The 14,251-nt window shown below is 38.1% G+C and overlaps 1 protein-coding gene across 1 annotated transcript in view; it reads right to left on the bottom strand.

The window, feature by feature from the left end:
- LOC141434173 (peptide transporter family 1-like) overlaps positions 1 to 12,324 on the bottom strand; it is a 69,944-nt gene extending 57,620 nt beyond the window's left edge. Inside the window, exon 1 of the mRNA XM_074096531.1 lies at positions 12,227 to 12,324. Coding sequence (XP_073952632.1) covers positions 12,227 to 12,289 — 63 coding nt within the window. The 5' untranslated portion in view covers positions 12,290 to 12,324. The remainder of the gene's footprint in view (positions 1 to 12,226) is intronic.
- Positions 12,325 to 14,251: the final 1,927 nt, after the last annotated feature.

Here is a 14,251-nt window from a genome sequence, read left to right as displayed (position 1 = left end):
AATAAGTAAATTAATCATTGGGGTTGATTTAAAAAGATATTTTACCAATTAGGAGCTACATTATCCCTGATTGGCATACGCTACTTTTCTTCGGGAAAACGTACAATTCCCGCAGGATAGCAAAAAGTGAATTCAACTTCAGGGTTGATTTATTTATAATTCTATACCTAACTCTACCTGAACAGTACCATGACTGGCTGACTGACAGACAATGCATAGCCAAAACTACTGGTGCTAGAGACTTGAAATTGGCATAGATGGACCTAAAGTAATACAGAGGTGCACTAGGGAAAGATTTTTAGAAAATCCCATGGAATAGGAAAATATCTCAACTTTGTTTGTTTCTTTGTTTGTTGGGGGTAATCTCTGAAACTACTGAGCTGATTTAATAATTCTATTACCAATAGAAAGCTACAATATCCCTGATGGACAGACTTCTTTTTTTAATGCTTAATTTCCGCAGAATAAAAATAAGTGAATTCAATTTTGGGACAGATTTTCAAAATTCTTTTAATAATAGAAAGCTACAATATGTCTCTCATCGACAATTAAGAATATTAAAATAGATCATAACAGTAATTCATGTTTCGCGGGGACTTTACAATTTCTCGAGATGCAATCCTATATCCTATATCGTGTAGGAAGTCGCTTTTCATAAACTAGCTTCAACACTGGTAAAAAATGTTGTTTATAGCGAAGTAGGTACTTTAGTAAACTATTACCTATCGTTTACGGCAGTACTTCGCTATGCACACAGATACAAATGTCACAATTATAACGGGGGTTAAGTAATTAAAACAAATACCCTGATAACTAAAGTACACGCGGACGAAGTCGCGGGCAAAAGCTAGTTTAAATATATTTCAAGGATCTACTCAATAATTTGCATATTCATCTCAAATTATGCTTAAAAAGAGTTGAAAACACTATAGGTATATGCACCAGAAAATATCATTAAGCTTATTTTCGCTATTTCGCATATGCCTAAGAAGTCATTTCATTATATTTAAGGGTTTATCCAGCTCTGTTTGTATCAGAGTTAAAGAATGGGTTACTGCAAATAAGGTGCTTTAAAATCATTTTAACAAAAAATAGAACCGACTACATAAAACCATGAAAATATTTTTCTACCAGTCTGAAATCGGTGCCTCAGCACGAGCCAGCAGGAGTAGACCTATAATCGTCGAGTATATTGTGCTTCAATCACTCCTGCTGGCTCGTGCTGAGGCACCGATTTCAAGCTGGTATGGTATGGTTTTTTGTAGTCGGTTCTATTTTTTGTTAAAATTATTTTTCACGCTTTTGAGTGTAAAAGATCTAAGATACAATAGTTTCATGTCAACTGCTCGCCACTTTTTATGAAAAATTGCTTTTTCAGATGCAGAGACGTTCATTATTGAGGAGTCCTGGTGCTTCATTACATCACCCGTTCCATTTCACTATATGAATTACGATGAGCTTAAATTGCTTAGCAACTGCGTTAAAGGAAGTAATTGAAATTCAACCCGTGAAGTACTTGTTATTGAGTAGTCGCTCCATTGGTCAAATTTGGTTTTCATCATCAGTTCCTCTTCACCAAATGATGATTTTCAAGAGCAAATGCATGAATTACTCCTAAATATATCGAAGTTACCATAGGCGTTCCTACAGGCAGTCCTACAATATTTGAAGAGTTCCCTCGATTGCCCTAGGATTTAATCATCAGATCCTGATTTGGTGCTTATGGGACCTAATTGAAAGCATTCCTAGATGAACGAAAAAATTTTTTTCAAATTGGTTTATAAATGACGGAGTTCTGAGGTAACAAACATTTAAAAAAATACAACCGAATTGATAAACTCCTCTTTTTTTTGAAGTCGGTTAAAATGGATTACATCTTGTCACTGAAAATAAATAGGTACATTCGAAAAATCAACAACTCGTCAAAGGTCGGTTAAGCTCCTTACCCTGAAGCCAAATAGTCTGTGTTAGATGCCTTAAAAGAAGCATTGAACAAAATTTAACACGGCCTCAATTACTCTAAATATTAAGCATGCAAGAAATAATTAATCTCAGAAACGTGACATAGCATAGTACTGACATTAAAGTAATTAAGAAAAGGTAAGTTACTTTTCACAATTTAAACAGCGCGCATTTCGCCATGGCCAATTAACTTTTAACTAAAAAATAAATATTACGAACCTCTGTTTTTTGTTCCATCGTGTTCGACTTCAGTTGTTTTAATAGTAGTAATATTTATAAACACAGCTTTATAACAAATATATTTGATCGATTAATATGAAAGTTACGCGTTGCTTTATCGGCGGGTATAGATGCGCGGGCGCACGCGAGCGCGCGAACCGTCAGTGCTCGCGCTACTGCGCCACTGGCGGCGCGGCGCGGTGGTGCCGCGTGCGCCACGTCCGGGCTCAAACACTCCAAAAACTATTCACTTAAGCTATCACAATTTATCAACGACAAATCTTCGGCAGCATCTGGCTCCTGCCACATATAGACGTGACTCTAGCTAGCTCCACATTAAAATAAATGACAGTTTAACTTCAGTACTTATAAAAAATTCAATGGTTTAGTCTCAATTAACCTTGTTAAAAATGCGAAAGTTTGGGCGTTTCACAACGTCGTTGACATAACTGCACGGATTTCAATGAAATAATGGTTCCACGAAGCTATCACGTGCAATATATTTACAAGTACATGTACATAAACTATCAATTATGCTACTTTACAATTGTACAAGCAATATCAAAGACCTACGTACCAACATACATACAATACCCATCAAAGCGACCAACCTGCTAAAACATTGCAAGACGATTGTATTGTCAAGCGTATTAGTTTGGGTTGTGTATTGTGATATTTTATGCACCTATATTTGTGCCTCGTAATACCGAATTTTCGTCTACTATCTATCTATCTTCTTCTTCTATCTTCTATATAAATAAAAATGAATCGCCGCAATGTACATGTACGCGCATAACTTCCGAACGACTGCACCAAATTGGATAATTCTTTTTTTAACGTATTCGTTATTGTTAGGACAACGTTTGTGTAAAGCAAAATTTAAATAAAAACTGGAAGGACGGCGAAGCCGTGGGCAACAGCTATTTGACTAATAAAAAAATACGCCTTGATATCCCATTGATATCCCATACCCCCATAATTATTATAACTCAGTCAGTCAGTCAGTCTGTCAGTTGCATTATCACTATTATCAGTGTCCAATAAGTTAATCTTTAATAAATTATTGCATAAGGAAGGCGTCACTTTGACTATAATTCTTTTTACCTGGCTCTTCACTACCACACGTGCACCGCACCTACATTTGGGCGACACATATGTTAACATGCAGAATCTCCCGCCTCAAGTTCCACATAAAATCGACACATGTCACCAATTCAACTAACACAGACACCACGAAGAAGGCGAGCATTCAACCGTTTCCAAAAATATCGAATGCCGTACTAACTAGTGAACATTGTACCTACTTACCCCTAAACATGATTTTCTCAAAATCATCAACTAGGTACCCTTTTATTTCAATTTTTTATTTATATAATAAACTATTTTTGTTTTTTGACCGGTCGACTGTGGAAAAAGTAAAGGATTTATTTAATTTAATTTATTGTTCACAATAGGTACTAGACTGATCCCGTAACAAAAGGAATAAGGCAAAATCGACTTGTTCATTTAGGTATTTATAATTGATCCACTACTGTTGTACAGTCACCTGTATTAATAGATATGCGCCACAGCGGAACGTGCAAAATATACTGAGCGGCAAAAAATCAGGCCCTCAAATGTATGCAGTTATAGGTAATTTTGAGTGGAGAGGGCCAAATTTTGTGCCGCTCAGTATGTGACCTGTGACGTTCTACCGGCCATAGAAATAGAGTCGTATCAGATATTTTTGCTCGCTTTGTTGTGTCAGATATTGGTGCTGGTAACTGTACCTAAATATTTCCGTGGTTATCCTTAAACTAAAGGCGTATAAGACAGCAAAGTCTGTGGGACACATTGTAGGTAGGTATTAGGTATATGCATTAAAATAATGGTTTAGGTTATGTTAAGTAAGTATGCATCGGCCCGAGGGCCAAAAGCACCCAGAAGTAAAAGCTGACGCGGAGCTCCATCGACATTGTTTCTGTGTCGATCCAAATTGGGAAAAAATGCTACTCTGAAAATAAGCTACAATAAAAAACATGGTGGGAAAAAAAGCGAATGGAAATTTTGTTACTGGGAAATAACGATTCTGGTAAAAGGTTAGACCAATTGGTCTAACCAGCCAAAGAATGATTTAATCAAAAGTAAGTGACAATAAAGGTCAAAACCTACGCATTTATATACCTACAGAACATGTTATTGTTTTTCCTTAAACACGACCATATCTACATACAGTCCTTAGAGGCCAGATTTATTTAATGCCACTCGCTAGCACTCGCTCGAAGGATAAACAACGTCTTTTTTTCATTCGTATCCAAAGGGTCTATGAGACCCTGGGCTCTAATGTCTGTTCGCCCGTCCGTCTGTTACAATAGGCTGTATCTTTTTAACTGTACCTAGTAAGTTGATATAATGGCTATAAAAATAATTTAGCATAAATAACAACGTTAAAAATCATAACTATAACCTCAAAAAAGAAATACGTATTTTTTCTTCAGCGTAAGTATGCACGGTAGCACGGGCACCTTCGTTATAAAAAAATCGAAAATATGTTTTGAAATAATAACATATTTACGCTTTTAGTATTTTAAGTAGGCTTAAATTAAAGCACTGCGACGATAAACTATGCAGTTATACTAAGAACTTTGAAATACAGTCAAAGCAAGGCGCTTGGTGGTTAAGTAAGTTCAAAAATAGTCCATAATGAAGTCAAATCTACATTTCGACACTTTGACCCCTCTATACCTAACGCAGCTTGAGATCATGGGACCTCCAAACGCGATCCGTAAGCCGTCTAAAATTGGCAGCAGCGCCAGCGATCCGCGAAGGTATCTCCGAAGCCAAGGTGTTGTCATGGCGAATAGTGCTTCCTAGATGTCCTTCGAATGGATGACCGCCGCTTGCCTAAAGCTGTATTCTACTCTGAGTTGGCGGAAGGCAAACGGAAGCATGGCGGACAGCACCTGCGCTTTAAGGATGTGATCAAACGGCATCTGTATGCCTGCGCTATCGATCCTGAGTGTTGGGAGGAACTTCCTGCAGGGCGGTCGTCTTGGCGATCTACCATCTCGAAGGGCATCGAATTATTTGAGGAGGGGCGTCTTACGGCGTTAGACGTAAAACGCCAATTATGTAAAGAAAGACCCAAGTCCTCCTACACGTATATATACAACTCAGCTGGGCAACTGTACTGTCACGCGTGTAGGAGAGTATTTAAAAGTAAATTCGGCCTAGCCAGCCATATTAGATCCCACAATAGGCGTCTTAATTCATAGAGGATAGTTTTGTGGGGTCGCCGTCATCGAAATCGATGAGGAGGACTATATATATATATACATGCGTTAGCGAATATCATGCGAATAACATATATTTGACATAACGAACTTTAAGTATTAATGCACAATTTTATTACAGCTCAGTGACTATTTAGATTAGGTACCTTAAATAGACAGTGTTCTCGCTCCATCCAATTGCTTGTTTTCTTTTACCCTCGCGAACCGAGCCGAGGGAATCTCGTAAATATAATTAATATGCCGTTTCGCTGAGCTCAGCAGACACGAGCGAACTCGTTGGCTCGTAGGTAATGGAATATTATTAATTGCACATCAAACAAATAATTACTTACCTATCAACCATTTTGTCGGCATAGTTTACATATATATCGGTGCAAAATTACAGCTTTCTAGCATTGATAGTCCCTAAGCAAAGCCGCGGACGGACCGACAGACAGACAGACAGACATGGCGAAACTATAAGGAACTAAACAAGTTCAAGGTAAACACATGAATCGTACAACGTGGGGCGAGCATATTCAGGTTCAAAATACGAAACCAAGTCATTAATATATTGTGCAATCGCATTTTTTTATAATTTTATCTCTACCTATCTCTATAGGTAAAAAACTTAAGAAGATGACCTGTGTTGTACCTATGTGGTACCTATATAGTGCACTGCATAGAACTGATATGCGACTTAAGTAATTTTTCGAATATGGAACTATACTATACGGACACGTTACTACTACATACATGGTCTTATTGGTCATCTTCTTAAGTTTTTTACCACGGCTTTTTACCTATAGGTACATGTCTTTTGTCTATAACTTGTTAGCATGCAACTAAGTACGTAGGTACTCGTAGGTATAGGTAGGTAGAGCAATTTAGGATGACGCGTGGCGTGGTTCCTATTATAATGTCATTAATGTCTAATATTGATGATAATAATGATAATTGTTGTAGACGCCTCTTGACACAGTTAAATCACATACACACACCTCTAGGAGTTATCAAGATTCATGTCATAATGAACTCAAGTTTTATTATATATTTATATATCTATATATATAAAAGAAGAAACTGACTGACTTATAGATCAACGCACAGCCCAAACCGCTTGGTCTAGAAACTTGAAATTTGGAATATATGTTTCTTAATATGTGTCTTTCTTCTTCTTCTTTTCAGCCATTTTCGATCCTGTGGATGTAGGCCTCCTTCAAATTCTGCCACTCCTCCCTATCTTGCGCTCTCTCTATCCATTTAGGGCCGGCCACCCTTTTCAGACCCTCGTACCAGCGCATCCGAGGTCTACCTGGAGGGCGCTTTTCACCCCATGGCCTCCACTCAACGAGCCTCTTGCACCACGAATCATGCTTGCGGGCAACATGTCCAGCCCACTCCCACTTAAGCTTAGCCATGCGCTTGGTTATGTCTGAGACTTGGCTCTGTTGGCGTAGCCACTCGTTAGTTTTTCTGTCCCTCAGTGATATGCCTACCAGACGTCTCTCCATCGCTCTCTGGGCCACACTAAGCTTATGCAAAATTTCCTTTGTAAAAACCCAGGTTTCTGCTCCGTATGTGAGAACCGGTAAAACACACTGGTCAAATATGCGGGCTTTTTGGGATGCCTTAAGCTTCATTTTAAAAGCGAAGTCCAGCTTGGAATATGCTGCCCATCCAAGTCGTATACGCCTGCCAATTTCGTTTGTCTGGTTATCCTTGCCCATTACAATTTCCTGCCCCAGGTATACGTACTTCTTCACCCTCTCGATAGTGGTCTGGTTTATCTTAATTACAGTGGTCGAGTCTTCTGAGCTGGTCATGACTTTTGTCTTGTTTAGGTTCATTTCCAGACCACATCGTATAGATGCGTCGTTTAACTCCCCCATCATTGCCTGAAGATCGTCTGGGTTATCCGATAGAAGGACTATATCATCAGCAAACCTTAGATTGTTCAGGCGCATCCCTGTGATGTTTAATCCGCGATCTTCCCATCTGAGGGTTTTAAATACATCCTCCAGCACAGAAGTGAATAGTTTCGGGGAAATGGTATCACCCTGTCTAACACCTTTTTCAATGGTCACAGGCCTGGTCTGTGGTGGCAGGTTCACTTTCAGTGTGGCATTATCGTAAATCCTTCTAATAAGGCTGGTATATCGATGATCGATCCTAGCATTTTGCAGCGACTTTATGACAGCCCATGGCTCTACACTATCGAAAGCTTTTTTATAGTCAATAAAAGCCAGCCACAAAGGAATCATCTGATACTCAGTGGTTTTTTCGATGACCAACCTCATTGTCAGAATATGATCCATTGTGCTGTAACCGCTTCTGAACCCCGCTTGTTCTATAGGCTGATAGAAGTCTAACTTAGACGTAAGACGGATCGTTATTATCTTTGTCAGTAGCTTATAGGTTTGTGACAGTAGACTAATGGGACGGTAGTTATTTAAATCAGCTTTATAGATGTTTTGTGCGTGCTAAAACCATATAGTCAATTTCGTTTGTATATCATTGCCCGGTGATGCCCAAGTCCATTTCCTCTCTGGTCTCTTCTGATAAAATGAACTCATATGGTACAGATTCCTCTTCCAAAAGTCAAGAAGCATTTCTCCTCTGGAATTCCTCAAGCCATATCCAAAGTTACCCATATTAGATTCTGTAGTATCCCGCTTCGAACCAATTTTCGCGTTGAAGTCTCCTGTGACTATCGTGTACGTGAGTCAAAATCACGTTTACATTTACTAATGTCCGGTACACTTGTTCCACTTCAGCGTCTGGTGCCGCAGTAGTAGGAGCGTATACATGAATCACCTTGAGCGATATCTTTCTTGTTATATATAGAGTTATAAAAAGGACCCTCTCGGACACAGAATTAATCTCCTTGATATTGTTGGTTAGTGCGCTTTGTTGATAAGCAAACCCACCCCATGTTCGTGGCCCTCATCATCCTTGCCTCGATAGTACAGTGTATGGCCCTCTTGTAATTTCAAGCATTCCTCTCCATGACGTCTCACTTCGGACAGCCCCACGATATCCCATGAGATCTTGTCCAGTTCAAAGAGTAACTCCTCGAGTCTGGCCTCGGTTCTTAAAGTTCTGGCATTGTATGATCCAATCTTCAATGTAGTCAGTGTTTGTGGTTTTCTTTGGCAGCTAGGTATCTCCCAGAGATTCTTCGCACCCCTGGTTTCGCCGTATCCCACGCTGCTGCCGTTGCTGGGGTCTGCGAACCCGCTGGGAACTCGGGGCCGTGGTTTTCTTTGTACTTGCATAATTTTGAAGGGATTAGGCATATTAACTCACCCGCTTGCCCAAGACGTCCCGGTGAGTGAGAAGTAGTCCATCTAACTAGGACTGTGGGTGCTGCCGTTGGTCTCCTTAAAGAGACTCCTCCGCCACCAACCCTCGAAAGGCTGTCCTTCTCTGACAGCCCCCAGACCAAGAAGCCGTAATACGCCTTAATGGCCCCCCCGTTCTCTCGTTTGTTTGTTGACCTTATTTCCCACAGGGATTTTCACCACCATCTTCCATAAGGTTGCTCAACGTAACAGGACCTACCGGCGAGAAGGTGAGAGTGGAGTTGGAATGCAGAGGCTGGAGAGGTACTCTTGATGCACCTCTTATATTGCGCTTGACATTCCCTTAGATCCCTATAATATGTGTAGACGCGCACTAAGAAAGGATTTTTTGAAATTCCGACGGGATAGGGAATAAATAGGATTTTTATTTTCACTTCGAAATGGCCCTATTTCAGTAACTATAATTATTAGAAACTTCAAATTTGGCATGCAAGTAGGTAATACTAACAGCTAAAAACCGTTTTCAGGATTTCTCGAAATTCCCACGGGATAGTGAATAAAATGAGATTTATATTTTCACTTTAAAATGGCCCTATTTTCGTAACTATAATTATTAGAAACTTCAAATTTGGCATGCAAGTAGGTAATACTAACAGCTAAAAACAGTTTTCAGGATTTCTCGAAATTCCTACGGGATAGTGAATAAATGAGATTTGTATTTTCACTTTCAATTAATGACCCTTTTACCGTAACTATAATTATTAGAGACTTCGAATTTGGTAAACAAGTAGGTAATACTAATAGCTAAAAATTATTTTCAGGATTTATTAAAATTCTTAAGGGATAGGGAATAAAATGGGATTTATATTTTCACTTCAAAATGGCCCTATTTGCATAACTATAATTATTATAAAAACTTCAAATTTGGCATACAGGTTGGTAAAAACTGTTTCAAAGATTATCCGAATATCCCACGGGATAAAACGAATAAAGAGGATTTTATATACTTACCAACTGATTCAGAAAACGCATAAGCTAAACCAATAAAACTGGGGACTGGAGATTTGGCAAACTGATGTAAATCTGGTAACAATTATTTAGCAGTGACATCCTGCTCATCCTGGCGAGGATCGTCTCCGTAGAAGGGAACTCCTCAAAAGGTGATGGTACACGCAAAAGAATTTACATGATTGTCAAATTTCAATGACAATGCGTTTATATGATATACACCGCCTAATGCTGCAGCCAGGGTCGTCTGCTGATGGTGGAACTCCTCAAGGGCTGATAGCATAGATACGAAATTAGACACAATTACTTTGCCCACCCGCGATCTATATGATAGCTACTTTTGTGCCCATGCAATGTGTGTTCATGCAGTTCCTCCACCTCCACACTGTAAGAACACACAAATCACACAAATCCATCTATCACCACCACCACTTTACACTGACGCGTTTCGAACTCAACCAGAGCTCATTTTCAGAGCAACACAGCCGTTCAGCATGCTACGGTGTGAAATTTGGAAATGCAGAGGTGCACTAGGGCAAAGATTAGAGAAATAAAAAGAATAGGAAAATATCTTAACTTTGTTTTTTTCTTTGTTTGTTGGGGGTCATCTCTGAAACTATTGAGCTGATTTAAATAATTATTTTATCAATAGAAAGATACACTATCCCTGATTGTCATTAGGCCATACTTTAAAAAAAATTGCAAACTTTCCGCAGAATAAAAATAAGTTTCAATTTTGAGGCAGATTTTCAAAATTATTTCAATATTAGAAAGCTACAATGTGTCTCTAATCGACAATTAACAATATTAAAATGGATCTTAACAGTAATACATGTCCCGCGGGAACTTTACAATTTCTCGAGATATAATCCTATATCGTATATGAAGTCGCGGGCAAAAGAAACGCGTAGTATGTACTTTAACGTTTTCTAAAATTCCAACCCTGAATCAACGAAGCAGGGTTTCAAAGTTGGTTAGAATCATAATTAATTACGTATGTAGGTCGATTTTTGTATTACAAAATTTGCACCATCTGTCTATGAAAATCTGTCTGTATTTGTATTTCCATATACCTACCTAATCCTCCGAAAAATTTATCAAAACACGAAAAAAGGATCGCAGAAAGTAAATGTATGTTACTCCAAATTTAACGCAAGCGAAGCCGCGGGCCAAAGCTAGTATATACATATACTAGATGAAAACCCGGCTTCGCTCGGTAAAATGTAGACTCATAATAATATGTTTGAAAAAAAATTTGCCACTGTAAAGACTCGTACTTATCGAAAAATCTGAAGTATATTCCCAGCCTTAATATTATCACAAAAGTACTTTCACAGCTAACCTACGTATCGGTATTTCCAGTAGATAGTTCTCCTAAATCTTATTTGCCCAAACACTATGATGTCTTCGTCTCATAATCGAAGAATTAACCTATACGGTTCGTCTGTACGATCGATCTGATGAAAATCGACGAATCGTACCGTGTGTGGGCCTTAAAAGGTCGCAATGGAGAACGAAATGCAAACCTCTGACACCTGTGACACGGATGACGTGACACTAACGCCAATTTGATGTGATACTTTGACAAGTTTATTTCGCAACGTCATTATATACTTAGTAATTTATTCAAATTTATATTGAAAATACTCGATAATCCGAATTTTCTGCCTACAAGTTGTCGACTCGGATTGACTAATTTTTTACGCTCTTCAATTTGATGTGCATTTCGTTCGAGTTACCGACCCCTTGACGAAATTATTAATATAGATAGATGTGTAAACTGTTACGTTGCCGAAACGTCGAGGTAAATATTACTTGTGTAAAAATAGCGTGATAAGTCCCGTAATATGTATTTTGACTATATATCCTCCAATAGCTCCAATAATTAAATTTAAAATCAGATCTAAAGTAAAAAAATCAAAAATTATATGCAATAAATTATGGGGAAAATTTTGTTTTGTTATTAAAATAAAACAATTTATACAAGATAAACCTTCTACTTATAATATTGGGGAATGAAAAATGAAATGGTGCTGATCCTATTTATGTATATATATAAATAAATTATAATGGAGATTCTGACTAAAAAAACTAGAAGTCACATTAAATACATTTACTCGTGCCTTTTGTGCACTTGCTGAATATTCTAGAAACTCGAAACCTTACTTTGGAGAATATTCTTATAAATAAGGTTGCCGAAAGAGTGGCGCAAAATTCATTTGGTGCATATTCAGAACACTGACTTGAATTCGTTTTCATGTACGATAAACCGAAGATCTAAATAATCGCATGAGCTATTACTTAAATATGTATAATGACAACCGCAAACGTAATCTTAAACCTAAAATCTCGAGCGCTCAATCTCCATCCACGCGCCAGCGTCGACTTTAAATAAACTTCAGTGCAATCTAACGAGTGAGTTAATCTAGTATTATCTCTTAAGATAAGACTGTCTTTAGAATAAAACAAAAATTACATCACCTCCTTTTGTTTCCCCAGTAGATCTTTAGCTTCCAGCTGTACATCATCTTCTTGAAGCTGCATTCTGGTTCCTTAATTAATTGTTACAAACGTCTACTATCAGACTGCAACAGTAGACAAGAAAGACGGTTGAGAATCGAGATAATGAGTATGGTGTATGTTTACTTTCCTTCATTTATCTAATAAAGACTCAGTTCAAATTACGCAGTCGCGCACAGTTTTTATTTTAACATTAGGTACTTAGGCTTACGCGTTTGTATTCGTATATGCCATGTGCGAATGAAGACTCTATAGCAAGTCAATTTATGCTTATTTTTAGCTTAGTCATGCTTTTACGATTGCAAAAAAATGTTCAATGGAATGCGTCACATAATAGTGTTAACTGCGATGTGATTAGCGCGACACGAACGCGCCGGCTGCGGTAGTTCAGTTCTGTTGTACTATCCTTACTGTGGAACCGTTTCACACTAAAAGTCATGCAATACCTAATGACACAGCATCGCATGACAAGGAAAATAATTATGAAACTTAGGTAGTTACTGTGAGAACGTTCTACGGTTATTCAAGAGTCAAATGGTTCGATAGTAACCATATTTACTAAATACCTATCTGAGTTAATTGGTTTCAACGTAAGCCACGAGTATGTTGTCTACCTACCTGTCATTAAAGTTGATCTAATTTTAGCATTAGTATAAAAATATTTTTTTAGCTCTATATATTATTTTGAGCAGCAGGCAGCGGTTGCTCAAAACCTCCTACTTACTATTTCTTTGTTTAAAATAAACAGGATGGTAGGGAAGTATTGAAAATATTGTAATAATTATACTTAGTACATTTTTCTTATGTATTTAACGGCATGTAAATTTTGCGGTTAATTGTAGTTTTGACCATACATATCTCTGTATTTGATTGAATTTTTGTACAGTCAAGTGCAAAGATATCCGACACGGTCAAAGTTACAAAATTAATTAATTTCCTAAAAATCGGCAACGATCTATGGTAAACCATACAGTAATTGGCCACGTTACAGTAACACACTTGATTTTTTTTATATGAAACAACAATAACACAAATAGTTTAATGATAAAAGCGACTAGATTATTACAATTAACACGATATTTGTTATGATTTATCACCACCTTTCTTTGTAAATTTTTGAATTAATTCAAGTAGGCAATTACTGTACCGTGGCCAATTACTGTATGGTTTACCCCATATCGATATAATATATTAACTAATCACTCTATAACAACGGCCACAGACAGACGAAAGGCATGATTAAATAATTCAGTATTTCCTTATACTTTTTATACTCATATGAAGGTTTTTATCTTTCATAATTTCTTTCAAACCCCAATACCTTCTCCAGCCATTGGTTATTCTTCTTTCAACTTCTTTGCGCATCGGATTATCATCTATTTAGTAGGTATTAGCTGTCCCAGGTAAATATATTCATCTTTATAATCAATTTGGTGTTTCCTACATTTAAGTGATTCTCTCTCCTTTTGTCATTACCTACTCTAGTTTTTGCCGGATTCAGTTTTAACCCAACCTTCTCCCTTTTCCGGTGACGGGATAAACTATGGGTTGATGAAATTGGTGATGATGAACGTGGGGTGATTTGTGCCACCTGAGTCACAGCCTCTGGCACTGGCGTCGCGCTTATCGGTTACGCTAATTCGGTTCGCGGTACATTGCTCCCCCCCACAATACGTGGAGCGGCCCGAGCTGCGTGTCGCGGCGCTCGGGGCGGATTCTCCAGCATCGTCTCCTCTGCTGGTACCCGCCTGGGGGTACTCTTATTCTATACGTCCCCGTTTCCATAATACGTTACTATATTGCTCCTTTAGCCATTGGTAGGCTATTAACTAAGTAAGTAAATAGCTGCCAATGTCCGCCCCTCACGTGATCACAGGTGTTCGATCGGACGTGGAGTTAGGTTTGTGAGGGGCTTATTATTAATATTATTATTTGCTTATATTTACAGACTATTACCACAATATTGTTTTCAAATGCCGAAATTCG

Source organism: Choristoneura fumiferana, chromosome Z (assembly GCF_025370935.1).
Source record: "Choristoneura fumiferana chromosome Z, NRCan_CFum_1, whole genome shotgun sequence".
In the NCBI taxonomy this organism is placed as follows: Eukaryota; Metazoa; Arthropoda; class Insecta; order Lepidoptera; family Tortricidae; genus Choristoneura; species Choristoneura fumiferana.
This window is presented reverse-complemented; position numbering and strand designations above follow the sequence as displayed.